At 38.3% G+C, this 27,797-nt stretch overlaps 1 protein-coding gene across 1 annotated transcript in view; it reads left to right on the top strand.

The window, feature by feature from the left end:
• LOC140598732 (rho GTPase-activating protein 20-like) overlaps window positions 1–27,118 on the top strand; it is a 36,409-nt gene extending 9,291 nt beyond the window's left edge. Inside the window, exons 2-13 of the mRNA XM_072757260.1 lie at window positions 1,412–1,721; window positions 2,659–2,826; window positions 9,791–9,940; window positions 11,703–11,744; window positions 12,380–12,464; window positions 16,123–16,200; window positions 18,350–18,410; window positions 21,046–21,234; window positions 22,842–23,014; window positions 24,330–24,491; window positions 26,264–26,373; window positions 26,890–27,118. Coding sequence (XP_072613361.1) covers window positions 1,657–1,721; window positions 2,659–2,826; window positions 9,791–9,940; window positions 11,703–11,744; window positions 12,380–12,464; window positions 16,123–16,200; window positions 18,350–18,410; window positions 21,046–21,234; window positions 22,842–23,014; window positions 24,330–24,491; window positions 26,264–26,373; window positions 26,890–27,118 — 1,512 coding nt within the window. The 5' untranslated portion in view covers window positions 1,412–1,656. The remainder of the gene's footprint in view (window positions 1–1,411; window positions 1,722–2,658; window positions 2,827–9,790; window positions 9,941–11,702; window positions 11,745–12,379; window positions 12,465–16,122; window positions 16,201–18,349; window positions 18,411–21,045; window positions 21,235–22,841; window positions 23,015–24,329; window positions 24,492–26,263; window positions 26,374–26,889) is intronic.
• The last annotated feature ends 679 nt before the right edge of the window (window positions 27,119–27,797 follow it).

Here is a 27,797-nt window from a genome sequence, read left to right as displayed (position 1 = left end):
CACTTAAATCCTGGTTTTGTGAGACTTGGGCCTGGCTCCCTGTTGCCCAGACCTATCAAGTGCCTTTCTCCTAGTACAGGTTCAAACACTATCCGTTGAATGAATAAAGTAAATAAGACAAAGACTATTTTATGTCATGCCTTTTCCCCTGTCCATCCCTGCCAGAAAACTATTTCATTCACTTGTTCAATACAGAATTTTTTGATTCCTCTGATGCGTCAATGTTTGTGAGAATTTAATGATAAATCAGACATAGACTCCTTCCTTGAGGTCCCTAGAGTCTAGTGGGGCATAAAAGATAGGTTTTCACATGCCTGTTACAGGAGCCTGTAAGAGAAACCACAAACTTTGTCTGTAGGATCAAATTTCAGTCCTCCACAGTTGTCAAAGAAAGACACTGTCCATGTGGGAAGAGTGGGGGTGGGGGGTCCTCACAGGAAGCTGCGTGACCTCCTGAGTCAGCTGGATTTGAATCCTTCATGTTACGTCACGGCTGCTTGGATTCAGAGCCCAACCTGTATGCGCAGGAGCCTCATCATCTGTAAAATCATCAGTTTCCTAGTGGAAAGGGAACACTGTCTTCATGTAACATGTTTTTAACAGGCTCCTGTAGGTGCTTGGACACTGAAGGAGATGTCCAGGTGGCAAATCAATGGTTAGTATCACTAACCATTTGGGAAATGCAAGTGAAATCCACAGTGAGATATCACACTACACAGCTATCAAAATAGCTAAAATAAAAAATGACAACACCAAATGCTCGTGTGGATGGGGGGAAACTGAACGACTCATACAGTACTGGGGAGAATGTGAAATGGCACAGCCATTCTGGAAACCAGTTGGACAGTTCCTAAGAAAAAAATATAAAAACAACAACAACAACAACAACAACAACAAAATAGCTAGCATATGACCTGGCTCTTCCCGTCCTGGGCATTTAGCCCAGAGAAGTGAAGACTTCACACTGACACAAAAACCTGTACACAGATGTTTATAGTAGCTTTATTAGTGACAGCCAAAACCTGCAGACACTTCGAACTCCTTCAACAGGTAGTTACACAAACTGTGATACATCCATATCATAATGTACTACTAAGGGACACCAAGAAATGAACTGTGAATCCTTGCAGCCATCTAGATGAATCTCCAGTTACACCAAATGGGAAAAAGCAAATCCCCAAATGTCATAAACTATGTGATCCCATCTGTATAACATTCTTGACATGGCAACCTTTTACACATGGAGAACAGATTTTGTGATTGCCCGGGATTAAGGAGGTGGTGGAGGGGGAAAGAAATTTGTGTGGTTGTAAATGGGGAAGAGGAAGGACCCTTGTGGTGATGGAAGTGTCTCTGGAAGACTCCATCTGTAAAAAAAACTGATGTCATCTCCCTGTGTTATTTCTTATAGCTGCAAACGAATCTACAGTTATCTCAAAATAAAATGATTACTTTTAAAAAATCAAAACTTGGAGGCCAAGAAAAGGAAACCAGTATGTCAGTTTGGCAGTTACAGCATGAGCTTTGAATCTGTGACATCATAATGGCAGTGACCGCGGACCGCTGCGGAATCTTGAGGCTTCAAGCAGTTGACAGTACTCTGCCAAGTGCTGTAGACTCCCTTGATTTCCCGTCCCACGAATTGAAGAGAAAAGGATGTTCCCGTCAATCAGAAAGCATGCTGAGCTCACAGGTGGTCATTCAAGGCTTCAGCGCATGAGGTAGTCTTCTGATACACTATTTCTGATCATCCAAACAGACCGGCAATAACAGGAACTGTTGTTTTCTTTTGTTTCCTCTAATACATAGAAACTAAGTAGTCACTTCAGCACCAGCTTCCTGAAAAGCTGCTCCTGTTCTTAAGATTCAGTGCTGCTGAGCAGAAGGGAGCAGGCTTTATACATCCTTGGGGGAGGCGGAGACACTTTCTTGGCTCCACGAGAGAGCCAACTCTCTCTCTCCATGAGACAGAATTTTCAGTGGGTCTATGAAAATACCTGTCCTAGTTATGAAAGAATTTTTACATTCTGTTCAATTGTGTTGTTTTAGTACCTATTTTGACCAGGAATTCCTGTCAGAGCTCAGCCAAGGAATAGCTAAACTCTTGTGTTCAGAAACTTTCTGAGGTTTCCAATATTTTTGCTGATCTTTGAGAATTTTTACCCCAATTTTGAATATTGAATTAGATAAGATGGGGGTCAACTTCCAGGATCTTCAGTTATCTTCATTTTATCTTAACATAAAAGCAATTTGTAATTGATTCTTCACACGTTGTTTTATTTTATATTAGGCCACAAGTTGTCCTGTTTATTGTTGTTGTTCATTCACCTTCTTGTAATGTGCTCTACCTTTGGCTTCTTGGCTTTTGCCTACCTAATGGCTCACAATGAGCTTTGCTTCTTTCTCCACCACACCTCTAAGTATTGGCAGGCCCAAGGGCTTTGTCCTTGAAACTGTCCTCCCTCTGCATCAGTTTCCCAAGTGACCTCACCACTTTCTATAGCTTTCGGTAACTCAGGAATCCCTGATTCTGAGCTCTGGAGCTCTGCTTTGGGGGTTGAGACTACATTTTAGTGTTGTGTGAACCTTGAAACTTGGCATTAAACTATATTGTGTATTTGACCAGTAACTAGCTGCTCTGTGTTTGATGTGTTGTAGGAAGAGCTCGTCTGTGGAGGTGGACACCCACAGCGAAAGCACTACATCATCTGAGGGTGCCACTCGTACCCTGCTCATCCATGGTCCCGTTGAGCTCAAGAAAGGCTGGAGGAGGAAGAAGTGGCAGCTTTTCTTGTACAGCGATTTATTACTGATGTCTAATACCAAGTAGGTGTACCATGTTTCGTGCTCTTGTGATTCTCCAAAAAATTGCATTCCCATTAACCCTTACTATACAAAAACATTACATTTTTTCCCTTTTGTGTTTGCCAATGCTTGAATCCTTCATTCCATGAGTACTTCTGGAGGTCTTGTTTTGTGTCATGTCCCTGCAGCAAATACAATTGCCAATGTGACAGGCCAATGTCTCTCCTGCCTGGGACTTACAAATGGCAAAATAAGAGGGGGAATGATAATGATTAGTGCTGCTGATAGAAGGTGGATAGGGGGCTGTGCGGAGAGGGTGGGAACGTGTTAGAGAGGAATAGTCTAGGAGGGCTTCTCTGAGGTGGAGCATTAAAACCAAATCTATGAGAAGAGAAGCAGCCACATTCCCAGACAATGTGCCTGAGCCGTCGAGGCTGAGGGACTTGCAGGCCTACGTGGGTACAATCTGACCCCTCAGAGAGAGGGGCTCAGGGAAGCCTGATTTGACTAGAGCCCAGAGCATAGGCCATGCTATCAGATATGATACTATGCTCAGGGGTCTAGTCACACAGGGTCTTCACAGGCCATGGTAAAAAAGTGGAAATATTTTGCCAAAGGATTTTTAACTAGGGGACTGACCAAATCTGATTTATATTTCTAGCAAATTTTTCTGACTGTTGCTAGATAATAGATGGATGGGTAAGCAAGAGTGGAAGCAGGGAGAGTAGTTAGGGGAGGCCATAGTCCTGATGGATGGTATCAGGGCTCTATCTTAGCAGTTTAGTAAAAAGGAAAGATGGAGCAGGTTAACCCGGGTGGCTCAGGGGTTTATCTTTGCCTTTAGCTCAGGGCGTGATCCTGGAGACCCAGGATTGAGTCCCACATCAGGCTCTCTGCAGGGAGCCTGCTTCTCTCTCTGCCTGTGTCTCTACTTCTCTCTCTCCTCTCTGTGTTTCTCATGAATAAATACATAAATCTTTAAAAAAAAAAAAGATGGAGCAGATAGATGGAATCTAGGAGAAAGAATCGACTGTGTGCACTTTCCTCTCAACCCTGAACACAAATGCATCGAATATCCAGTCTAGAACATGATGATTGCTCAATAAACATCTGGGAGCAGTTCATGGAAGGTCACCTGTTTACTTACTCCATCTCTGTTTGCATTATTCACAAAACATGGAAGACAAAGAACACTCCCACAAACAAAATATCAAGAAGCTATGGTCTTGCGAAAAAACTAACTCCCTCTTTTTTTTACTGCTTTCACCCTAGATCCCAGTTATGCCATGTCATAGGTAAGACATGCTAGTAATAATTTTGCAAAATGCTATACTCATCTGAGTTACATTAATAGTAATTTATCAGGGGCTTACTACATGTCAGATACTATGCTAAAAAACTTTATGTACCTAATTTTGTCCAACCTTACAACGACCCTGTGAGATGGGAGTATTTTTATATTGGAGAACCTTGATGCTCAGAGGTCTAATGGATCTGCCCAGGTTACCATATTAGTAATGGACAGAGTCTACATTTGAAATCAGGTCTATTTATTTCAAAGCACAGGCTTTTATTCACTATGTGGTGCTACCATTTCTATTCTCTCTTTTTTCCTGAATTTCATACAACATTCCATGAACACCTAGATTCTTTCACTATTGAAAGCAACCCTTCCTTTACATTGAGTGAACAACTAACTCCAGTCTGCTTGGTAACAAATAGATCAGAACGCTTAGCGAATTGAAAAATGAAGGAAATATAGCTATCAAAAAATCAGAGGCAAAGATAGTAGTAAAATATATTTGAGACTAGGGAAATTGCCCATAGATGTAACTTCGAGGGTGGTGATGTCATAAGAAGGCCAAAGAGAAAAAGGATGTCCAGGCCTTGGCATGAGGTCCATATGAAAGACTCTCTTCCTCTTGATAGAGGCCCATGTCATTATTTTAAAAATGCAGACTAGTTACCATTCTCTTTATTTAACCAAAGTGAGTATGGGAGACCAAAATATGCGGGATGCATGCTGGGAACCACACTAGGAACATCACAGATGCCTCACCCACCTGGGTTTCTCAGTGATTGAGCATCTGCCTTTGGCTCAGGTCGTGATCCCTGGGTCCTGGGATCGTGTCCCACATCAGGTTCCCCACAGGGAGCCTGCTTCACCCTCTGCCTATGTCTCTGCCTTTCTCTGTGTATCTCTCATGCATAAAGAAAATTTTTCTCACAGCACTCCAAGGCCCATATTTTTTATCATCAACAGGCTGCAGAGATGAAAATGGGGACAGAGGAAGTCTCAGAAATGGTCCAGTCATACATAGGGAAACCATGCAAGAGATTCCTACCCAGGCCTGCCTTCATCACAAGGCCATGTTCTTCCTCACATACCATGTTGTACCCTTCCATCCTTAGCCCAAGAGACATGCTAACAAATAGCAAACTCATTTCCTGGTTGTTAGGACCTTGCAGACCACTCATATTCAATTTGTAAGGGGAATATGTTCTTTTTTTTTTTTCATCTTTGTAAGTATTATAGCCTTTAGGGAGAGGAGAAGACTTTCCTTTTCTTACCAGAGCTATTTCTTCTCCTGGGTGCTGCCTACCTCTCAGCGGGTTTTACAGAGCCTACGATATTCTGCTAAAAAGATTTTTATATAAAGATAGTGTTGTTTTTCCACTAGAGAGTTGCCTCTATTGAAGGGCTGAATTTTTATTTCGAATAGTTCATTAAGACAAAACAAGTTGAACATTTTTCATCTTTCACATATTGCTTTTGAGATATGTCCTTATGTCTACTCAAGGGTTTTTATATGACAAAATCTTTATCAATTTATTTGTTAATGTTCTTTGAAAGGGACTCGGTTCCCAAAAGTTTATCTTATATACTTTATATTATACATTGGTAATATTAGAAAATGTAAGTGATCACAGGCATTTGAGTTTCATATTTAAGCCAAGGTCTTTGATATAGAGAGAACACAGATTTTAGAATTCCGAGTTCGAGATATCATCATGGTCAGGTTCTGGTGAGAGCTCTTTTTCTGCTTGCACGTGGCTGCCTTCTCACTGTGTGCCCCAAGGCATTACCTCAATGCATGTATGTACACACATACAGATCTCTCCCACTTCTCACAAGACCATCCATCTTACTGGATTAGGACCTTACCTTGATGATCCCATTTAAACTTAATTACCTTCAAAAGCTCTATCTCCAAACATGATATTGGCAGAGAGGGCTTTATGGTAAGAAGGCAGGAAAGCAGTGGGAGGGAGACACCATTTCATCCATAGCAGTAGCAGGCAGCACTTAATGCCTGCCACAATCTTTAGAAAACTACTATGAGATCATTCCCATAGTAAATATTTGGGTATATTTACGATCACTGTTAACATGAAAAAATTTACCTTTTTTTCTAGAAGGAAAAACTAAAAAGAAATAGCCCCTGAAATAACCAACATATTTAATCCCTGTCCTGCCTTGGTCTTACATGGAGAAATCAATACCCTCAATCAATCTATTCAAATGAATAATCTGAGTTTAGTGCCTAATTTTTCCAATTAGCAATAAAAAGGGGGTAGGGTGACCCAGGTTCCATTTTACCTCAGCTCACCCTCAGGCTTCAGCTGGAGACTCTCTCATCTTTAGGTTGACACTACAGAATTTAACAGAAATTGAATAAATACTTGATTAATTTCTACCAATTTTTCGGTCAGAATTAGTGAATTTTGGCTTGTGTGTAACAATGAGGGGAATTAAATGTTTGTTTCTTCACAAAGAAATTCTATTTCTCTAGTTGTACAAGATGTTAATAATAGTGAAAATTGTTTGGGGATTTTTGTCACTTCTTTCATACACTAGAAAGTTGTGTTTGCAAGAATTGAAGTCAAATGGAACCTTCCTTATCACTTTTGATATTCATTAGAATGCTAAATAAGTTATTTTTCAAATAAAAATTACTTTAAAAATTAAAGTACTTTAAAGTACTTTAAAAATTGAAATAAAAATTATTTTATTTTTAAGAACAGTATCTACTTGGGGCCCTTGGGTGACTCAGTGGTTGAGTGTCTGCCTTTGGCTTAGGTCATGATCCCGGGGTCCTGGGATCAAGTCCCCCACCAGGCTCCCCAGAGGGAGCCTGCTTTTCCCACTGCCTATGTCTTTGCCTTCTCTCTCTGTGTGTGTCTCTCATGAATAAATAAATGAAATCTTTAAGAAAGAGAGAATAGTATCTATTTGATAAAATATTAAGATATTTGTACTAGTAGAGACCCGTGAATAATTTAGAAAAAGGGACTGAACTTAGATCACACCCTTTTTATACATCACATTCCTCATCATTAGTTATTAAGGAATGTAGAAATGAAATAAAAAATGAATTTAATTTGGTCAAAAGATGAAGATGACTATTAACTCACTGTCGGTGAAATGACGAATAGTTACAGAATAGACTATGACCCCTTCTCCCAACATTTGTAAGAGAATGCCTCTATCTTGGAACAGAGGAAATCTCCCTAGAATACTGCAAAACTCCACAGTTCACTGGGGCTTACCTTCTGGCATAAAGATTAAGGTAGTGGAAAGCAAGAAGGACATCATGTTAATACAACTATAATAAATGACTATTTTTAGAAATAAAAACTGCAGTTCTCCTCCTCTTCTTCTTGAGTCAGTTTACAGTAGATTAACACTTTCTAATTTCTGCTGAGATAATCCAATTGGGTCAGTGATTGAGAGTAAAGAAACACAGTAAGACCTTAGAAGAATCTATTGAAGTATAAAGCTTAGTTGTACACGTTGTAAATATTTCCAAGCTAGCAACTGGTTTTATTGATATAATGCCTTGAGATTTATCCTCTCACTCCCAGTGTAAATCCCACGAGAAAACCTGATGGCTCTGGGGACAGAAATGAGGATGAGGGTAGGAAAGATGAAAAGGTTACTTCACGGTCAAGTGGTTACAAACATGGGCTTAGGAGTTAGGCTGTCTGGGTTCAAACCCTGTCTCCTGCATTTGACAATTTATTTAAACTTTCTGTGAGTTTCCTTATTTGTAAAATGGAGCTAATAGAGACCATCTAGTGTAGTTGCTTGAGGATTAAATTTTTTATATTTATATTTATAAAATATTTAGAACAGAGCTTGGCATATGATAAGTGTTCAAAACGTTGTAGGAGAGTAGAAACCACACACTGGGCTCTAGGAAAATTCCTTGGTTCAACTAATCCTGGTGCCTTATTGAACTAAAGTTATTGGATGGATTTTTCCAGGTCAATGTATTTGGAAGTTTCCACACAGGATCTTAGGGGTCTGTATATACACAGATACCTATATTAGAAAGAAAAAAATGTGTAAGAACAAGCAGATACCTGTCTATCATTCCCCTTGGCCATATATTTTTGACGTGACAATGCCTTTGGAATTACTATCTAGAAAAATGATTTTATCTGTTAATTGACTATGTTCCATAAAAATCTCCAAGCATAGAGATACAGGCACTTGGGTGTAATGTTGAAATAAAAAAAATGTGGAAAGATGTTGTTATCCATCATATTTATATTCATTGTGTCCTAAGTTTGAATCTAGATTATCCTTCAAGTGGGCTTCCTAAAAGATTTTTTTTATTTTATAAATCCCACTGAAGAGTTTAGCTCTAATTGTTCCATGAATCAGTGGAGCCATAGGGATTTTTGCACATGAGGTGGCTTTCATCTCAGTTTAGTTCAGTGTTTTCCACATGTGTTTCTGAATAGTAAGGAGTTCCAGAGTGGAGGATCCACGTTCCCCAGGCATTCCTTATAGGACTTGTAACTATTTAAATCTCAAGCCCACCTGCGAGTCAAAGTTATGAATTAACCAAATTAATCAATTAATCAACCAAAATAAATCAATGGTGGTTTTCATCTTTGAGGTCAAAGAGGATTAGGCAGAAATTATCAAAAACCCATTTCACCCCTTCTTACTCCTCAGAGAAACGGGAAGTATCCATGACTTACATATAAGACCTCCGGACCACTGATCTTGGATTGATGGATGGACAGATGGATGGATGGATGGATGGATGGATGATTTTTCAGTTGGGCTCAGTCTGTAGGCTAACAATTTTTTTGTTTTAGCCAGAATCTAAGGGAAAATGGTATGGACAAAATTTTAAGAAGGGAAATTGAAAATAACCTATGCTTCAAAGGCTAGAAAATATTTTGTAAATTAACGTTGAAAGTAACTTTTAAATCTTTCTGATCCAAGCTTATGTTTTTGTTTCGATTTCATCTGTCTTCCTCACACTCTTGAAAAGATTATTTATTTATTTATTTATCTATCTATTTATTTATTTATTTATTTTAGAGAGAGAGTAAACATGAGTGGGGGGCAGGGCAGAGGGAGCGAGGAATCCGACTCATTGAATGGGGAGCCCTACACAGGGGCATGATCTCAAGAGCCTGAGGTCGTGGCCCAAGCCAAAACCAAGAGTTGGATGCTTAACTGACAGAGCCACCCAGGTGCCCCTGGTTTGTCTCTCTTAAGAAAAAAAAAAAGCATATAACTGTTTTTATAAGTCATGTATCAGGTACCATTCTTCAGCCCCTCAAACACTTTTTGAAGTATGCAAGTCATAAATGAATAATTAACTGCAATATTAGCCATAAAAATTATCTGTAATAAGTAACAAATCCAGCAATAGAAAATGAATGAATGGTTTTCCTACAAAGCTCTAAAATATACAGTGGTTACTCAATACTCACCATTCAAAAATATGGCTATTTGCTGCCTTTAGAGGAAGTGTTTTCAGGTTTCCAAGCCAGAGTTTGCTCAACACACACATTGCAAAGGCCCATCTAACCATTTTCTGTGTGTGCACAGAGGGTAATAGAGATGCGGGAGACATGATTTGCCCTGGAGCAGTGAGAACTGGTCTCTAAAGAGCACAGCTGCTCCCATAACATTTTTGAAATGAACTAACAGAGGTCTTGTTTGGGATCTTTCTAGGTATAAGAAAAACTTTAAGATAAAAAAGAAAATACCACTGAACACCATGTGGATTGCCAACTGCATGGATACAGTGGGAGATGCCAACATCCGTTCTGGGAGGTCCTTTGTGTTGGGCTGGCCCACGGTGAACTTCGTGGCCACCTTCAGGTAAGACCGATGCCTTGGTGTCCTGTATCTACATGGCTTGAAAAGGATAACATTGTAATCTATTGTCTACCAAGCTGGTGACTCACTTCTTGACCTCCCATGACACTTGTTTTGCCTTGTACTCTGCGTAAGAAGGTGCTTATATCCACAAGGAAACAAGTAGATAATGTATAGTGGGAACTACTGGAGTAATTTCCTTCGGTTTTGATCAATGGTTTTTCAAATTTTGTTGTCTTACCTTTATGATGACCTGCGAGATTTTGGTGGAGTGGGGTGAGGAGAAGAAAGCAGTGTGTTAAGTGCAACTGCGTAAAACAGGAATGAGGCTTGGGGTGTGGATGTTTCAAACAGAGATGCAAGTGTGGCATGATCCCTGTAAACTCAGAGGTGTCTGCTCAGGATATCCAGGGTCGAGAGCCACATTCCCATCCTCATGTCAGCCTAAGAATGTGTCTTACACAACTAAACTCTACTCAATGGAATCAAATGAATAATCTGAGTTTAGTGCCTCAATGGAATCATATTTTGTTTCAGATCGTTACCAACTAAGATAATCTGTACACAGCAATTCAGGCAACCTAGTATTCAATGGCATGATCAATTTATTTGTATAATTACATACTGTTGTTAAGGGAATTAACTTGGGAGTGTAAAAGCAATTTCTCAAATTTAATGGGACCCTTTAATAGTACTTGCTCAAGAAATCTATTCCGGTGATTTAAACATGCAGATACCTCCTGGGAATCAGAGGGCAGGATCTTGGAGAGGAGACCTTGAACCTCACTCTGTTGTAGTTGTCCCAAAAGAAAGAAAGAAAGAAAGAAAGAAAGAAAGAAAGAAAGAAAGAAAGAAAGAAAGAAGAAACCAAGTTTTTATCAACAATATACAAAATGTGGTACAGGAGCTAGGGACAGGAGGGAAGGGAGAGTGACTGCTTAATAGACACATGTTTGCTTTGGGGTGATAAACATGTTCAGTCACGATCGTTGCACAGAACGATGAATATAGTAAAGGTCACTAATGGTCAATTTTCTTTTATGTGTAATTTACCACAATAAAAAAGAATGCTGGTAAGTGATAAGTCCACGTGTGAATGAGCCTTAAGACATTTGCAACTTTGGATATTAAATGCTGTGAAAATTTTAGCAGAGAAAATATTAATCTTTAGTAATTTTGCATCAGGGGATTGATCTTTCTCAGAAGATCACAGTGATGAAGAATAAGGTTTTTAGGAACTAATTTAACATATTACAATCTGCCATATGCATAAGGAAATAAAACTATTACAGGTGTTTTTTTCCAAAAAAGATATTCTTGTTTCTGAGCCAAGACAGTTCCATCAAATTGCTAAATTTCTTAAATGTGATTTAATTTGAATGGTAATATTCTTTATATCTGAATAGCCCTTGCAGCTGCAGGAACACTCTGAGCTATAATTTAACCCCTTTCCAGTTCTGGAAACTAAATATCAGAGTGGTTAACAACGTGCCCGTGATCTCATAGCTTGCATCACATAGTCACAATTAAGTTTTCAGATTTGAAATCAACTTTTCTCCCTCTTTAGGATCTACTTCCCATTGCTTTAATACCACTCACAGAAGAGTGGAGTCCATCAAAACCACTCTAAGGGGAGTACAATTTACACATCCACATCCCTTAACAACGGGCTGCTCATATTTTTAGTCTGGAGTGGTGATCTTAATATGTTAGTAGGAGTATCGTACGTTCCTCAATTTTTTTCTTCTCATTTTTTAAATTGCAGCTCTTCAGAACAAAAGGAAAAATGGCGTTCTTACCTTCAAAGGTATTTTGTCAGTGTAATATTATAAGTCTTTAACCCATGATGAAAAAAATGTAGATCTCTTCAAAGCAGTGCCCCCAAACTATGTTCCCTCCCCTTAGTACGAATTGTTACACTATCCTCCAATGATTTCTTATTTAATTGTACCCTGCCCATTACTACAAATAACCTGCTCTCCTTTACATCCATATATTGCTTATTTTTTTTTATGAAATTCTGGTTATTACTCTCATCTTCCCCCACTTTCCAACCTCATGATTATAGCTAACATTATTCTCAAAACATATATTAAATTTCCATAAGTGCAGTTTACCCTACCAAGTAATGCTCAAAGCAACTTCTCATTCCTACATTTGAAGGTGCTAGTATGACCTCCGGTCTAGGCAGGAAAGCTTTGGTGCCTGGATCTGCTGGTCAAATCTCACATGACGAGAGTGATCTATTGTTTTCCTAGTCACAGCTTATTTTCCTGAAATATTTTTGCATGTTTCCTTCCAACCCCCAATTTTTTTTTTGCTGAGCTTATTTATATGCATTTAAAAATAACGAAGTATGTTGAAAATATGATCAACATAAATTGATTTGAAAGTAAGGTAATTTATCCTACTCTCTTTTGGGTTACTATCGAATTGGATTAGGTACATCATGCTAGCCAAAGAGAAGGAGCAGCCAAAAAGCATTCCCCTCAAAATCTTCACTGAGAACATCAAGAACTGTGCCTGTGTAAGTATTTTTAAGACCAACAATTAAATTCTGAGTTCCTAATTCTGACTGAATGAAAAAATGGGATAGAGGTGGAGACACAGAGAGGGAGGAAGCAGTGAGTTGGGGAGAGAGGAAGGAGAGAGCAAAAGGTAGGAAGAGAGAGAGAATATTTAGAAAAGTGCCATGAGGAAAAATGTATTTTCCCCCTCTCCATGTACTTCTTTATAGACCTAAAAACTGTGTCCTAGGTAACATGAAGCAAGAGGAATACATACTACAGTGCTTAAGCAAGGAAAGAGTATTGGATGTTATGTGTCTATGACATTTCTCTGGATCCTTCTAATTGCTTATAGTGGCTTATAATACAGTGATTTAGAAGGAACCATCATTTTTTCCAAGGGCCACCACTTACATACAGAATGGTCTGGATTGTCTCCACAGTCCTTTTTCCCCTCCAGATATTTTATTTAGTATAACTATAAACTCAGAGAAAAGTTGTAAATATAAAAGTAATACAAAAAACACCCCGTATACTCTTTATCCAGATTCACCTATTGGTAACACTTTATTCCATTTGCTTTATCATTTATTTTCTTTCTCTGTGTCTATTACATGTATGTGTATACATACGTTTGAGGGTCATACATATACTATAGCCCTTTTTCCTTAAACCTAAGCATTTCTTAAGAATAAAGATATTCTACAGTTATCACCTTTAGTGAATTTAACCTTGGCGTAATACTTTACTCTGCCATTCCCATTCTCATTTTGTCAGTTGACCTCAATAATGTCTCCTTTCTAGTACAGGATCCACTTAAGGATCAGGTGTTTTATTGAGTAGTTATGTCAAATGCAGAGGAGTTTCAAAAAGTCTTTTGTTCCAAGGAATATCAGGATTGAATTGAACTAAGAGGGATGACACTTTTAAGGGATCAGCATATTTCTATTTCAATTTCTTTATACTGTGGGGAGGAAAAAATCAAACCAATTGGCCCAGTTTTGTGTGTAAAATTTGATTTCTGAAATTGTAGTACAGTAACCAAGACATTTACAGTGATGAACAAGAAGATACTTTGGGTATCTTTAAATGGTATTTTTTGTGGTTGTTGTTATAGTTCGAAGTAGCTCTAGATCACACAAAACAGCATTTGAAGGTGGAACAAAAAAGGTATTCCTGGCTAAAGCAAAAGCCATGCAAATAGTTTGATCTGTTGTTAAGTGCCAGCTAGATGCACTGCATGAAGGAGAGAGAATTCTCTAGCAGCAGAGCACATTCTTGTCTCTGCCTTTGATATCAATTGTGGCAGTGGTTTACATTCAGAACTTTCCTTGGAAAATTACCTTGAGATTTTTAAAAATCAACTTTATTGAGGTATAGTTTTGGTGAAATAAACATTTCTGATGTTCTTCACCCATTCTTAAAGATCCAAGTTTCCCACTGCACTGTTTCACTTCATCCTAGAAAGATGATTCTTAGCATTCCTTGTGCAGAACTGCTGCAAACAGATTTACTTAATTTCTTTTATCTGAATATGGCTTTATTTCACACTGACTCTTGAAGGATATTTTTGGGGGTGTAGAATTTTGTTTGCAAATTTTTTTCCTTTTAGTCCTTTAGAGATGTTCCAGTCTTTTGGTCTTGATGCTTTCTGATGAGTAGTCTGTGATTAAACATTAATCCTCAGTAGGTGATTTGTCATTTTTTCTCTAGCTGCTTTCAAGTTTTCTCTTTATTTTTGGTTTTTAGCAGAGTGGCTATGAAGTTCCTAAGCATGGTTGTCTTTGAATCTGTCCTATTTGACATATTCTGAATTTCTTGAATTTGTAAATTTATGTCTTCACCAAATTTGGGAAATTTTAATCATTATTTCATCAAATATTTCCTTCCTCATTATTTCTCTTTCTCTCCTCCTGACAGTTCCATTCTTTCCATATCAGACACTTTCACATTGTTCAGAGATCCCTCAGGCTCTGTAATTTTTTTTCAATCTTTTCCCCCCTTTTCTTCTTCACACTGGATAATTTCTAGTATCTATTTTCAAATCACTGACTTCTTTTCATCATCTCCATTATGCAATGTAGCCTAGTCAATAAATTTTTTAAAAATATTTTTCAAAAAAAATAAATAAATAAAAATATTTTTCCGATAAAAATTTCTATGTTAAATATTTTTCCTCTCAAATAAGGAAAAGTCATTAATACTTCTTATTTCTATACTATGATGCCTCTATTTTTGTTTAATGTGAACATATTTTCATTTGTATCATTGAGCATTATTGTAATAGCTGTGTTTGGCTAATAGTCTAAGCATCGAGATCATCTCAGGTGTGGCTTCAGCTCTTGAAAATTGATCTCATTTTCCTGGTTCTTCATATATTAAGTAACAGTTTTGACTCATGAACATAACCTAAGTTTTCTTTTTCTTTTGAATTATTTCAAAAAATAGTTTATTTTTCTGAAGTTATTTGTTTAGAGAGAGTTCTATCTAATGGAATTTGTCTGTTGGGAGAACCTACAACATGCAGGAAAATATACATACATCCCTTAAATTACTATTTGAATTGCTATTTGAATGATTATTGAATTACTTTGGGACCATCTGTGATATCAAGCAATTGCATTCAATTCATAAGAAGAAAAATACAATGAAAGGACAAGGAGTGATTTATGAAAGAGTTTCTTTTAACTTTGCTTTTAATATTTTCAAGGCCTGTGGGTGTCCACTTGTGCTGTTTCTTCTTTATGCACTGTTTCCCGAAGGACACAGGCCCCATTGCCTAAACATGTTATAAAAACTGTATGCATAGTAAATGTTCTGGTTACATATTCTCTTATATGACTTTCGTAATTTTTGTAATTCAGATAGTTTGTAATTCAGATAGTCTTATAGATCCATCTCAGATTGCTATTAACCCCTTTCAGAAAATTTTCTTTAAACTTTTCCTAGTTGTATGGAGCAGTTTCTCAATGTATGGTCTGATAGAGAGGTATTAGAAGTACCTACTTGCTGGCAGAGTTGTGAATGGAACATCAACTTCTAACATTTCCAGTCTCATTTCCTAGATTCATCAGTCTTAAGAGATTGCAACAATGGAAGTCTTAGTTAACCATGATGCCTGACAAAGAAAATATGGACTAAATAGTAGTTTTTAAAAAGTGTCTTTCATAGCCAGTTCTTATCTGATTTTACTGAAACCGACTATGTAATTACAAAGGAACTAAGCCAAAAAAAAAAAAAAAACCCAGAAACAAACAAACAAAGGAACTAAGCCATACTATACAAACACAACTCAGTAAGAGAGGAAAGTATCTAGTGCCTTCCTTTAATACTATCCCCCTCCCACCATTTTGGAAATAGCCTTATGGAGCTGAGGGTCACCCCATGTGCCCTCTTAGAATTCTCAATTTTTCTCTTCCTTGCTTCAGCTGCTGTATTTTGTATGCCACAAATTCTTGGAGGGAAATATATGTTTTACTGACATGTTTCCTACTAGCTTCATGTTATATAAAAAAATGAAATTATAATTAAGGGTTCGTGTTCTACACATGCTTTACTTTGTCATTACCTGGAAACAAGCTTTACTTTTGGAGTATGGATAATAATTTGACAATTATTTGGTCACATGCTTTAAATTTTAAAAAAATTGTAGCAATTTTTCTTATTTATTTTTTACAGTCCGTAACTGTAACAGTGACAAATTCCGACACAGCAAATGACACTATCAACATGTTACTAACAATGCTGGGAATAACCGTAAGTTGCCTACTATCTATTTTTAGTTTACGAACCAACTTTGACTTCTGAGTTTTGTGAGTGTGTGTGTGTGTGTGTGTGTGTGTGTGTGTGTAGGTGTTGTGCACCTCCCATCATAAGACAGCTGATTATTGTGGATAACATACTCATATTTTTCCTTCCAACTTTAGAAATTGAAGGCAGCGAAGCTATAGTATTAGCTTATACATGAGTGCTATTCTTATATTCCCATTTGAAATTTTCTGCAAATTCAAAGTTATAGCCTAAAATTGGACTATAATTTTAGAGTGCTAATAACAATATGCAGTTTACTGTATATATTTTAAATACAGACAATAAAGATGTTTCTAAGTTTCTTTTTTATTGTTGTTTCTAAATTTCTAAATATTTCCTCCTCTATTGGACTCTTCTTTCTGTGTTTTCAATTCTGATACGTCTCCATCCCTATTGACCCTAGTTATCACACAAGGAAGGACTCAATCCGTTTAATGAATCCTAAATTACATGTTCTGTTGTACATTTTGACATAAAGACTACATGACTACAAGCTACCTCCTTTTGATGCAGATCCTGAGGATGAAGCAGCTCATACCCTTTAGCAACTGGTCAAGACAAAGACAAGTTCTGAATAAGACCATGGATCTGGGGCTGATCTCTTTTTATGAAAGAGAAAGATATTTGAGGATGAGGTTTTATAAGGGAAAAAAGAGGGACAGTGATAGATGGAGAGAACCAAAGGGAGCACTTGGAAAGCACAGCTTCTTATCCAAAATCCTCTGTAAATGTGATGTGACATAATCATAAGATTGTTTGTAAATTCTATCTGAGCCAATGGTATAATAAAGGCCTTTAAAATTTCAGAGCAACGAGAATTTGGCAGAAGAAATCAATGATTTCTGTACAAACAACATTTAATAATACATCCAAAATAAAATTGAATTTATATGTACTGACTAAAGCACATCTTTACATACGTTTCTAACCTGTATGATATAGAAACCCTAAGTAAGAATTAAATCCTGGAAAAGAGAGTGAGTGGTTTGAGGGATGAAGGTGGGGAGATTGACTAATGATTTAACTCATTTTATTTCATGTTTGTGATTTTCTTTACTTAAAGCGATCAATGTCACTAGGCAAAGAATTTCTATTTTAATGAAGAACTGGGCTTATTTGGCTTTATGTATACCTGATTTAAAGGATTCCAGCATGGCATTTCCAAACCCTACCCTACCTTATTAGCTCTTACTTCTTATTTGCAACACAATCTTGAGCAGATTTAGCTGTGTGTGTGTGTGTGTGTGTGTGTATCTGTGTCTGTGCCCATACCTATGACATTCCTTCATAAGGTGAAGGCCATGATTTTTAATCAGGAGTCAAGGGCACATGATAACTATTACCAATAATTCCATTTCAAACGTTTTTTTGCTTTAGTCTCCAGGAAGACTCTTTAAAATAGTTCAGCAATCTTTATAATTTAGAATTGTTTGTTTCAAACAATTGGGATTTTCAGTATTACTGGGCAATAATTGTGCTGGGAGTAATCATTTTCTGCATCTGACATGCTGCCTAGAGTCCTCATCCTTTCTCTCCCTAAAGTGGAGTTTGCCTGCCCCAAAGCCAGTGGCAGACTTCCGTCCACTATCTCCTCAATGTCTCTTGGGCATTTGTCTCCTTTGGCTCAGGGCTGCTGAGCTATTGATGCCTCTCAAGTTACTTTGCTCAGGATTAGTCATAGCAGAGTATATGGCTCTCTGGACAACATGCATCTCTGGGCAGGGACATTTGGAGACAAAGGCCAACGCTATCCAAGGAGTCTAGAGACAGCAGAAGAGAGGACTCTGAGATGAGACTTTTACTCCATAGTAAAGGGACACAAATCTCATTTCTTACACCATGGGCCACCCACAAAGTGAGGGGCTGGCTGTACTGTGGTTTCCCGGTCTTTATCAAAAATTGCAAGAATCTGGGACAGTCTATTGGAAGCTGTGAGGGGAACTAGTTAACAAGTACTATAGCTACCTCCATGGACCAAATACCATTTATCCTGGCCCCAATTCTTTCTTTTTGGAAACACAGATATGCTAAGGAAATGTGTTCTTCAAGTACTGTGAAAGATATGTTTTGACACCTAGTTCTTTTTGTTTCCAAGGGCTCTGAGAACGACTTCCAGCTGTGGGCGAGTTCTGGCAAGGAAAAACTTCCACTAATTGGTAAGTGTCAGGGAAAATCTAAGATGGGATTGATTAGGTTCAAAATTGTAACTCTAAGTTTCAAAGTAATGGTTGTTCTTTCTTAAGCTTCAAAATCCTTAAAAGTGAAAATCACATGCAATATTCACTCACATGTTTAATAAAGAATTACCAGGTACTGTTGCCCAGGCATTGATAACATCTCTTCATTCAGCAGCTATGATTTAGTGAGGGAGAGAAATGTAAATTTTTGTTTCTACTTCTTTTTACCTGACAAACAGAGCTGTCTTGAAAAAGTGTGATTATTTACTATTTACTTACTTATTTACTCATTAGGTATGAAAGCAAAATGGATTGGAATTTTTCCCATACATTTATTTTTCATATGTCAATTTTGAATTCTAGTTCCTAACTGCTAAGAAGCCTCTATTTGTGAGAATTCTCTAAAATCCAGTTATGTCTCTGAATCCAGGTACAGATATGTATTTAACACCCCTGCCCTGTGCCCAGTTTTCTCTGCATCATAAGGAAAATGAGATAATCACATTTAAACTCCTCTCATCTTCACTGATGAAATCGCCTGCACTTTGCTGTTTCTCAGGTTTTTTCCATCACTGTTCTTAAGGTTATTGATAAACAGATTGCACCTCTTCTAAAATAGTTATTAGCACAAGTTCTCTGAAAAAAAAATCTTTGGATTAGCAAAATTGTTTAGTGTTTCCAGTAATGGAAGGGTTTAAAGAAAAAGAAAAAGAAGACAGGATTGGTAGCAGGCCTTGAAGTATAGTAATGGATGGTAATGGTGACAATAATCTCTTCTAGAAATCTTAAAGCATTCCTTCTTACATGAAATTTTTTATCCTTTTAATAAACCTGTGAAGCTATAACTCTTTTTCAAATAATCTGGAAATCTAAACAACCAATTTCCTTTTTTTAAAAAACAACCAATTTCTTTCTGCAAAATATATATTCCCAGTCTTAGACTATAGAGTCACAAAGCTCATCACTGAGAACAAAACCCCTCAGTACCACTTCCTGTTTTGAATTAATGTTGACATCTTTGTAAAAGTTGGACAGGGGCAGCCCTGGCGGCTCAGTGGTTCAGCGCTGCCTTCAGCCCAGGGTGTGATCCTGGAGAGCTGGGATCGACTCCCACGTTGGGCTCCCTGCATGGAGCCTGCTTCTTCCTCTGCCTGTGTCTCTGCCTCTTTCTCTCTCTCTGTTTCTCATGAATAAATAAATAAAATCTAAAAAAATAGTTGCTTAGCAGTAAAAAGGAAAAAAGTTAAATACTTATATATGTTTTAATAAAGTGCATTAATTTAGATAAAATGATGTAGATGGTAACTTTTGAGACTTTGAATAGCTTCACACACGAACGCAGCTCTAAGGAATCTGAAGAGCCTGTCGTTCATGATGATCCATTAGAGCATTCAAAAATGCATTTTTTAAAACATACTCTCAATTCTCAATTGTGGATTAACTCCTGGTTATCTTGGTTTGGTTGTATTGCTGTCATAGAAGCTTCTTTTTCCTTAATGGAGCGAAGTCCCTGTGATTCTTGTGAACATTGCATTCATGACGGATGAAAAGAACAGCAAAAGCTCCTTTAGGTACATTCAGTAATAAATCTGGAATGACAGAATGAGAATTTTCATTCTATTCTTAAAAAATGAAATCCATATCATTTCATAGGGTCTTTGAGAATTCTCTAGAGAGGAAAAACAATTTAAAGCATAAAAGAGCAAAACAAATCACTTGGCAGGCAATTCTGGATAGCTCTGGGTGTGGTTTTCTATTCTCTAACCATCGTTTTACAGTTTGCTTCTGGGTTTCCCACTCTGCACACCCTTCCTTCTGATCATTGCCTGGCAGGACACCCCATAGAGGGAGGGCAGCAGTGGAAGGGAACCATAAAGCATAAGGGCAACCCATCCCACTACTCTAGAGTAGCTCTGGCTGGAGAATTGACAAAAGGAAATGAACAAAAAATCTGTTCGACTGACATTCTGTTGGAGAGAATAGTGAAGATAGCAATTCTATATATATATATACTCCAAATATTTAAAAATTTATTAACCAAAAAATAAAAATAAAAAATAAGAATATTAACCACCAATGCTTATTAATATATTCACTCTGATAAGTTTGTGTGTGGACAAGCATTTCAAAGAATTAGTGTAAGGCTCGACGGGGTCAAGTAATTTGCCTAAGATGTATAGATGGAGTTAGTGTCAAGGCACAAACTAGAAAACCTTCAACATTCTCAGATAGTTACCCAGCAAAAGTCAGCATTGTTTATTGCACTCATGAATATATGTATTTCAAGCAAAGTAACATGCTTTCAATTGTTTTCTCTTCTTAAAATCTTTCCCTTGGGCACACGCTTTCTGTAAGGTGTTCCCACAAGGGTGCATATGATGCTCACTGAGGAGGCACAGCCTTCTTTATCTAGAAGTCCCAGAAAAATACCAACATATACAAATAGGGTGATGCTTACACTCAGGTTTGGTTTGATGACAAAAATACCAACATATACAAATTTTTTCTTGATGACAAGAATACCAACATATACAAATAGGGTGATGCTTACACTCAGGTAGTTTGATGACAGCCATCACCATCATCCTAAATATTCAGGTTTCTTTCCATACAGGACATGAACATCCCTATGGAATTAAAATGAGCCATCTTCCATCTACTAAAGCACTGCCAAAGGAAGCAGAGGACTCCATCTCTCCTTCCCCAACTCAGGAGGCCCTCCTTCTGGAGCAGAAGATCACAGAGATGCAAATCCATTTCATACTGAAGCCCAGGCACCCAGCCCAGAACAAGCAAGGGAGAGGTGAGCCGCTTGCTTTTCTTCAAGTGCCTTCCCTTGGCTCATGTCTCCATGCTTAAACACAATTCAGACACACAGTTTATTCTTTCTGGGTGAGCTTATTGTCATCAATGAGGAGGAACAGTATAGGAAAGAATGCAAAAACTACCCAAAATCAAGCTTAGAAAAATTCAAAAGTCTGACATCAAGACCCAACTCATTTCTATGAAGGTTGTTTCCTTGTTTTAAATCTTTTGGGAAGACCTTTAACTCCTGTCTTTCTCTATACCCTCAGAGCACTTTCAAGGCTGCCCTGAGCCATGCCTTGTGCTGAGTAGTATATCATATATTTAGTTTAACGAGTTGTAGGTAGCATCATTTATGTTAAAGTTGAGCAAACCGAAGCTTTAAAATGCTGAGCTTCATAAGTGGCAGGACCAGGATGCTTCTGGTGCAGTGCTGGCACCCACATGAGTGGAGGTGGTGATGCACTCACTACATCCCAGAAAAGCCAAGTGGCCGGGTGTTCAAGGTTATTTGGTGAAATGTTCCTCATGTGCTTATCCTTCGAAACCTTGGCTCATCTCTGGACTCTTCAAAAATCAGTTATTTAAGCAATGTTAAGGAATCTTCAAAGGAAAACATTCACAGCTGAGCACTAGAAACTTTGAACTCAGCTTTTCACTGCTGGTCACCTTTTCTTTGGAAAGCTCTTCCTTCATAGGGAATGTTGAGTAATTAAAAATCATCTCTGGAAACTGGTGCCTTCGTATATATATATAATATATATATGCATTCATAACCTCTATAAGTGCATTCATAACCTCTCATTGTTTTTTTCGCTTCTATGATTTCTTTCAAGCCTGGGACTTGTGTGTAGATGTATATTTACATATATGTTTGAGTGTGTGTGTGAGGAAGTAGGTTTCCACACTTCATTGTGGTTTAGGCTCCTTTCAGTAAATGTTAAACCTATTTAACCAAAAACATCATCTCTGGGTGGGTTAGTGGGATATGACAAGAAAACACAGCCACCACATAGCCAGCATGTAATGACAACATCCCAAGGACCCTGACTGCAGCAAGTCATCCTTGAAGATGGCCCAGAGCAGAGGAACATAGAAGTAGGGCTCAGGCAGATTGTGTCCTGAGAAGCAGATCCTTTGGATGGTAGAAACTTGAGCACTCAGAAACCAAAGAGGAAATCTGGGGCTGAGGGGAGACTGGCTGTGAAAGCAGAGGATTACCAAACTCAGCCTGATTTGCATACCAAATCCTTCTAGCTTTTAAAATCAGATCTGACACCTGAACCCACTGATCACTCCAGTAGAAAACACATCTACAGGTTCAGTGCCTCCTGATGCCTTGTAACTGGCAGTAACTGATGACACAGGGAGTACTCACCTTGAGTCTGATCGAGTCTCTAGGTTTAACCATCAGTCTGAAGGATATGACCAAGAACTTATCAATGCCATGAGGATGCTGTTAGCCAACATCAGGACGTGGAGAGTTCTACACAACAAATGACTCAGTTTCACTCTTCTAGCCACTACAACGAACACGCTGCAAAATGGCAATGGTGAAAATAATGCTAAGTGAATTAAAATACACTAATCTCCCTTCTTCCTTAGATTCAGGCCAGACCATGAAAAGCACTGCTTTCAGAGACTGGGCCTTTTGGCGGCGCTCTGGCACTTGCCAGAAAAACCAGTGCAGAGTTGCACCATCGGCAATACCACAACAGCTCTTTGGGGTTTCACTCACAAATATATGTGATAAGGACAACTTGCCCTTCCCAATACTGGTAGGTCTCAGTTTGGTCTTTTTTTTACCTTCCTGAGGAGAGGGACCTTGGAGAGGCAAAGTGTTCTCATGCAAACCTACCCTCAAATGGAGAAATCATTAGACAGTCCCTGGATTTGGCTGAGAAGCTTTGCTAGTGTCATTTGATTTACCTACTGAAGAGTCATTTGGCCAATACAGCAGAACAACGTTTTGCCTATTCCACTTGTTTCCACCGAGACCCATGTAGGCCTGTTCAGATCAGTCAAAATGGACTCTGTGTGCATGAATCATCTTCACATTCTGCTGTTGTCTTCCTGAACTCACAGTAGTCTCAGGTCTCCTTCAACGGAGTCTACTTAATCTAACAACTGAAAACATCTTACCTAAGCATAAAGACTCATCCTGAGGCATATATGAATCTGCTAATTCTAAAAGAGGATGTTAAATGACAGCCACAGAGTTTGCCCTTGTTATCTCAAATCGGTGTACTGAATTGTCAGTGTGGAAATTTCCTGAGTACCCAGGACCTCTGCAACCCTACACTACATTTGGGAATGTTATCCTAGGTGTGAAGAAATTAACCACGTTAGTTCCATGCTTGCTACTACCCCGTCCTTGCATCACATCAATTTTAGGGGGTAGCTAGAACTATTATCCTCCATACTTTACAAATGAATTAGCTTTCAGTACAGTTCACATTTGCCCCAGGTCACACAAATGATCAGAAGCATAATAGGTTTCCGATCCCTTGGTCTATCAGACTCCAGCCCTTATTATCTTTCTACACTGCAGGGAGGGGACATGAAGATAGAGCAAAGGACAGTGAAAGACTCATGAAGGAAATGTAATCAGATAATAAGAAGAGAGCTTTTGAGCTTTTTTTTTTTTTTAAGGAAGAAGGGAAATAGAGATAGTTGGAATGGAGGATACAATCACTTAAAGAGGAATCAACAAATGGGAAATGAGTATGGCAAAAAGATTTCCATACTGGGGGAAGAGCATCTATGTAAGAGAATAAGGAGCCAAGACTGGTAAAGTAGGAGACAGGCGAGGATTCCACAAAGGCCTTGAAACACAGAAGTTTGATTTAAAAGGGCAAATTCAATGAAAAAGCTGATTAAAATAAGTGATTACAATGTTTCAGTGTATGACTGTACGGTGGATTTTTGGGTAGAAACTATAGAGAGACATTGACTAAAGAATCTAAATTGACTTTAGTCCTTCCAGCTCTAAAACCGTATACCATCCAATAGCCTAGCTCTTTCTAAAAGGAAACAAGCTTCTGCTCTGGGCTTGGGATACAAAATGTATATGCTCTTCTTTTTTTCCTACAGGATATGCTTTCCGTGATCAATCGGAAAGGACCACTCCTGGAAGGCATCTTCAGAAAATCAGCCTGTATAAAATCCTGCAGAATCCTAAAAGAGAAACTAAATTCTGGGGACAGAGTTAACTGTTACAGCAAATCTGTTCATGTGGTAGCATGTGTTTTAAAGGTGGGGAAAGGTCTAGCTTTACCACACATGGGTAACTGAAGCTGTGATGGTGTCTTTCATTATGATTGCCCAGGAACCAACATAGGCATAACTGATTAAGAACTTGTCAAACTGGAAAACACTTCATGAAATCAAATTTAAGGAAGCTACTGTAGGAGTTAAAAGCCCCATACATTAGAAATACTTTCTGTTTTCACCACAAACAGCCTACCTGAGGACTCCATGCAAAATACTAATACTAATATGATACTATTAATACTAAGAAATTTCAAAATATACACTCACACATACATAATATTTACCAAAGCAAACATCCTGCTTTGGATGACATCCTCACCACGATCCTAATGAAGGCAGTTTCCAAAAGAAAAATCATACGAAAAATTTGAGAATAGGTAGGGAATTTCACAATAGTAAGCAAATGTTTACTTTATGAGGAATCCAAAAAGGCTCAGTGAGGTGACCAAATCATTCTTAACCATCATTGTCGCATTGTCTCCTGTTTCTTGATGCCTTTTACTTTATAAGTCATGGAGGAATGATTTTGCCATTTGTGTCTCCTTTCACCACATCCTAGGCATCCTTTAGTTAATATTTGTGATGTCTAGCCCACCATCCAAGGTTATAACGACATGTTAGCCAGCTCTTGCTACATGCCAGTTTTGATAAACCTAACTTTTGGAGTAGGTGCAACAGACAAAAGTAGATTGGAATTCTGAAAATTCAATAGATCAACTCAAGAACTATATTAATTTGGAAATTATACAGCTACATCACAGATATCCCATTCTATTGCTAAAATGGGAATGGAGAAAGAAGTGAGAACTAGAATAGAGAATTTAATCCATCTACCTTGGCACTTGCTATCAGCTCTCAACAAAACTAAGTTAAGGCAGTAATGATGACACTCTTACAATCAAGGTCCTATGTGGTCCTTCCTTGTCACATTTGGTCTTTTCTTGTCCCTCATTTTCGTTCAACTATATGAAAGATACCAATAGTCCCTGACCACTACTACACTGAGGTCCAGTAAAACACACCACTAAATATATATATAGGCATCAAGAGACAGGGGAAAGAATGATGATACATTAGGTACTCGAATAGCATGATAAGTGTTGCCCTCTTGAAGGTGCACACATGGAATTGATGTTTCTAGCAAGGTTTAATAGGGTCTTTTCTATTCCCGTGTTATAGGCACAGACTAGGAAGATGGTGACCACGTGTGCATAGAGTTCTTAGACATTCCTGAAGCTTTCCCTACTTAAAGTTGACTAATCTTTGTGGAGAATCAGACTCTGCAACCTTGGCCTGAATAGTATCATGCCAAACTATCTGGAGAATTGGCCTACACTAGAAATGAATACATCCTCAGGACCATCACGAGTTTGCCATTAGACTCTCTACTTTTGTATAGTTCAGGAAAGGAAGAATGATACAATTATGAGAGTAGCTTATGTAGTAGTTTGCAGAAAAGCACACAAAAGAGTAAGTGCTATATGATACAAGGGAGCTTTGTCCTCATTTACACTGAAGCCTAGGCTCTGCTTTGATGCTTTCATGTTTGTTGGAGAAAATCCACACACCTGCTTTTGCACGTACAAGTCAATGGAGAATCAGAGCAGAGTTCCATGTGGGTCACAGTTTGGGTATCTATGACGGAAGTAAGACTGAACTGAAGTTTGCAACTAAGTGTTTTCTCTGTAATATTTCCAATATATATTTTGTATATGTGAGTGTGTCTGTGTGTATTTTTCTTTTATCCACATAAGGATTTTCTTGAAAATATTGAAGGCAGTTTACTTTCATCGGACCTCTATGAAAAATGGCTTCGTGTTCTTGACGAAGTGACAGAGAAGAAAAAAATAAATGCAGCCCAGAGGTAATGATGCAATAATTACTCTACTCTGGTCATGGCTCAGAAATACAGCCAATATACTATTAGGAATATATTGGTTTACTTCTTGCCACTTTGACCACTAAAATAACATTCAATGCCACATAGTTTCAATTCTTGTCACCCATGGAGGGCAGTTTCAGAATACAGACATGCCTTATGGCTATTATTGTACTTCTCCTGACCTTATTAACATTGACTCATTAGTCATTGTATAACTTCTGAATATATGAAACTGGTAGACAAAAGTCAGTGGCCAAAGAGATGCCAGTGCATCAACAGCCAGTGGCATAACCTAAAGTTTGTCAAACATTTAAACGGAGTGGGTTAGCTCAGAAATTGAATTCGGTAAAACATTTTTGTATACGTTCATGCCTGGAACTCTGCTACAGCAGGCTGTATACTAGATCTAGAAAGATGTTCTCTGCTCTCCATCTCTATACTTCCAGCTGCTAAGTGCAGTGACTTGCCTTATTTAAAAGTGCATCTTTCTGACTTCAGGCTTCTAGCCCAGCTGCCAAAAGTGAACGTTGTTCTCTTGCGATACCTTTTCGGAGTGCTCTACAACATTGAGCAACAATCCTCATCCAATCAGATGACAGCTTATGAATTATCAGTGTGTATAGCCCCAAGCCTTCTTTGTCCACCTAATTCCTGCAGGTTGGAATTGGAAGAGAACTTCAAAAAAAAGGTAGGGAGAGCTCTCATATGTGTCCCCTCGGGTTTATAATCCAGGCTTTGAATCTGAAATGTGTAGTAGTAAATTGGATGGATCAGTTCTGAAAAGTGCACATCTTCCTAGGCTTTCTTGGAATGGCAGGTTTGTTATGCTTCTCTGGTGGAATATGGGAAGGGGTCTTAACGTGGGAAACGCAGAGCAGTTGAGTCACTTCTTTCCCATCCAGGAGATTCAATACTAGACTGACTAAACAAAAGAGAGAGGAGTGATGTAATATGGTAGAAAAGACCTGGGCTCCAGAGTTTGACAAGCCAAGGTTCAAATCTCAGCCTGATCCTTGAGGGAGAGCTTGTAACCTTGCGCAAAGACATGGTTTCCTCATGACACAATGGTAACAACCCCCAGTTCCTGTGGTCGTTACTGGCACATCCTAGGTGGCTTGGGCACTAAGAGCACCCATGGCTCCAAACACATAGCTTTGCTCTGCAAGTTGTGGCTCATTTAGAAAAACACTTGACTACTCTTTTGCCTCCGCTACATCAGACAGAAACTAGTGAGATATTCCAAAACATCCTGATGAAGCCACACATACCTAATAAGATGACAGCTTCCCCAAGCTCATGCCAAGAGCCAGCATTATTCAAAGTAAGACATGAGAAGGGACTGCGGCTAGACAAACATGTTTTCTCCCCAGCCCTGTGAGTTTTTACTCAAAAACAAAACAAAAGAA

The sequence above is a fragment of the Vulpes vulpes genome, chromosome 4, assembly GCF_048418805.1.
Source record: "Vulpes vulpes isolate BD-2025 chromosome 4, VulVul3, whole genome shotgun sequence".
In the NCBI taxonomy this organism is placed as follows: domain Eukaryota; kingdom Metazoa; phylum Chordata; class Mammalia; order Carnivora; family Canidae; genus Vulpes; species Vulpes vulpes.
This window is presented reverse-complemented; position numbering and strand designations above follow the sequence as displayed.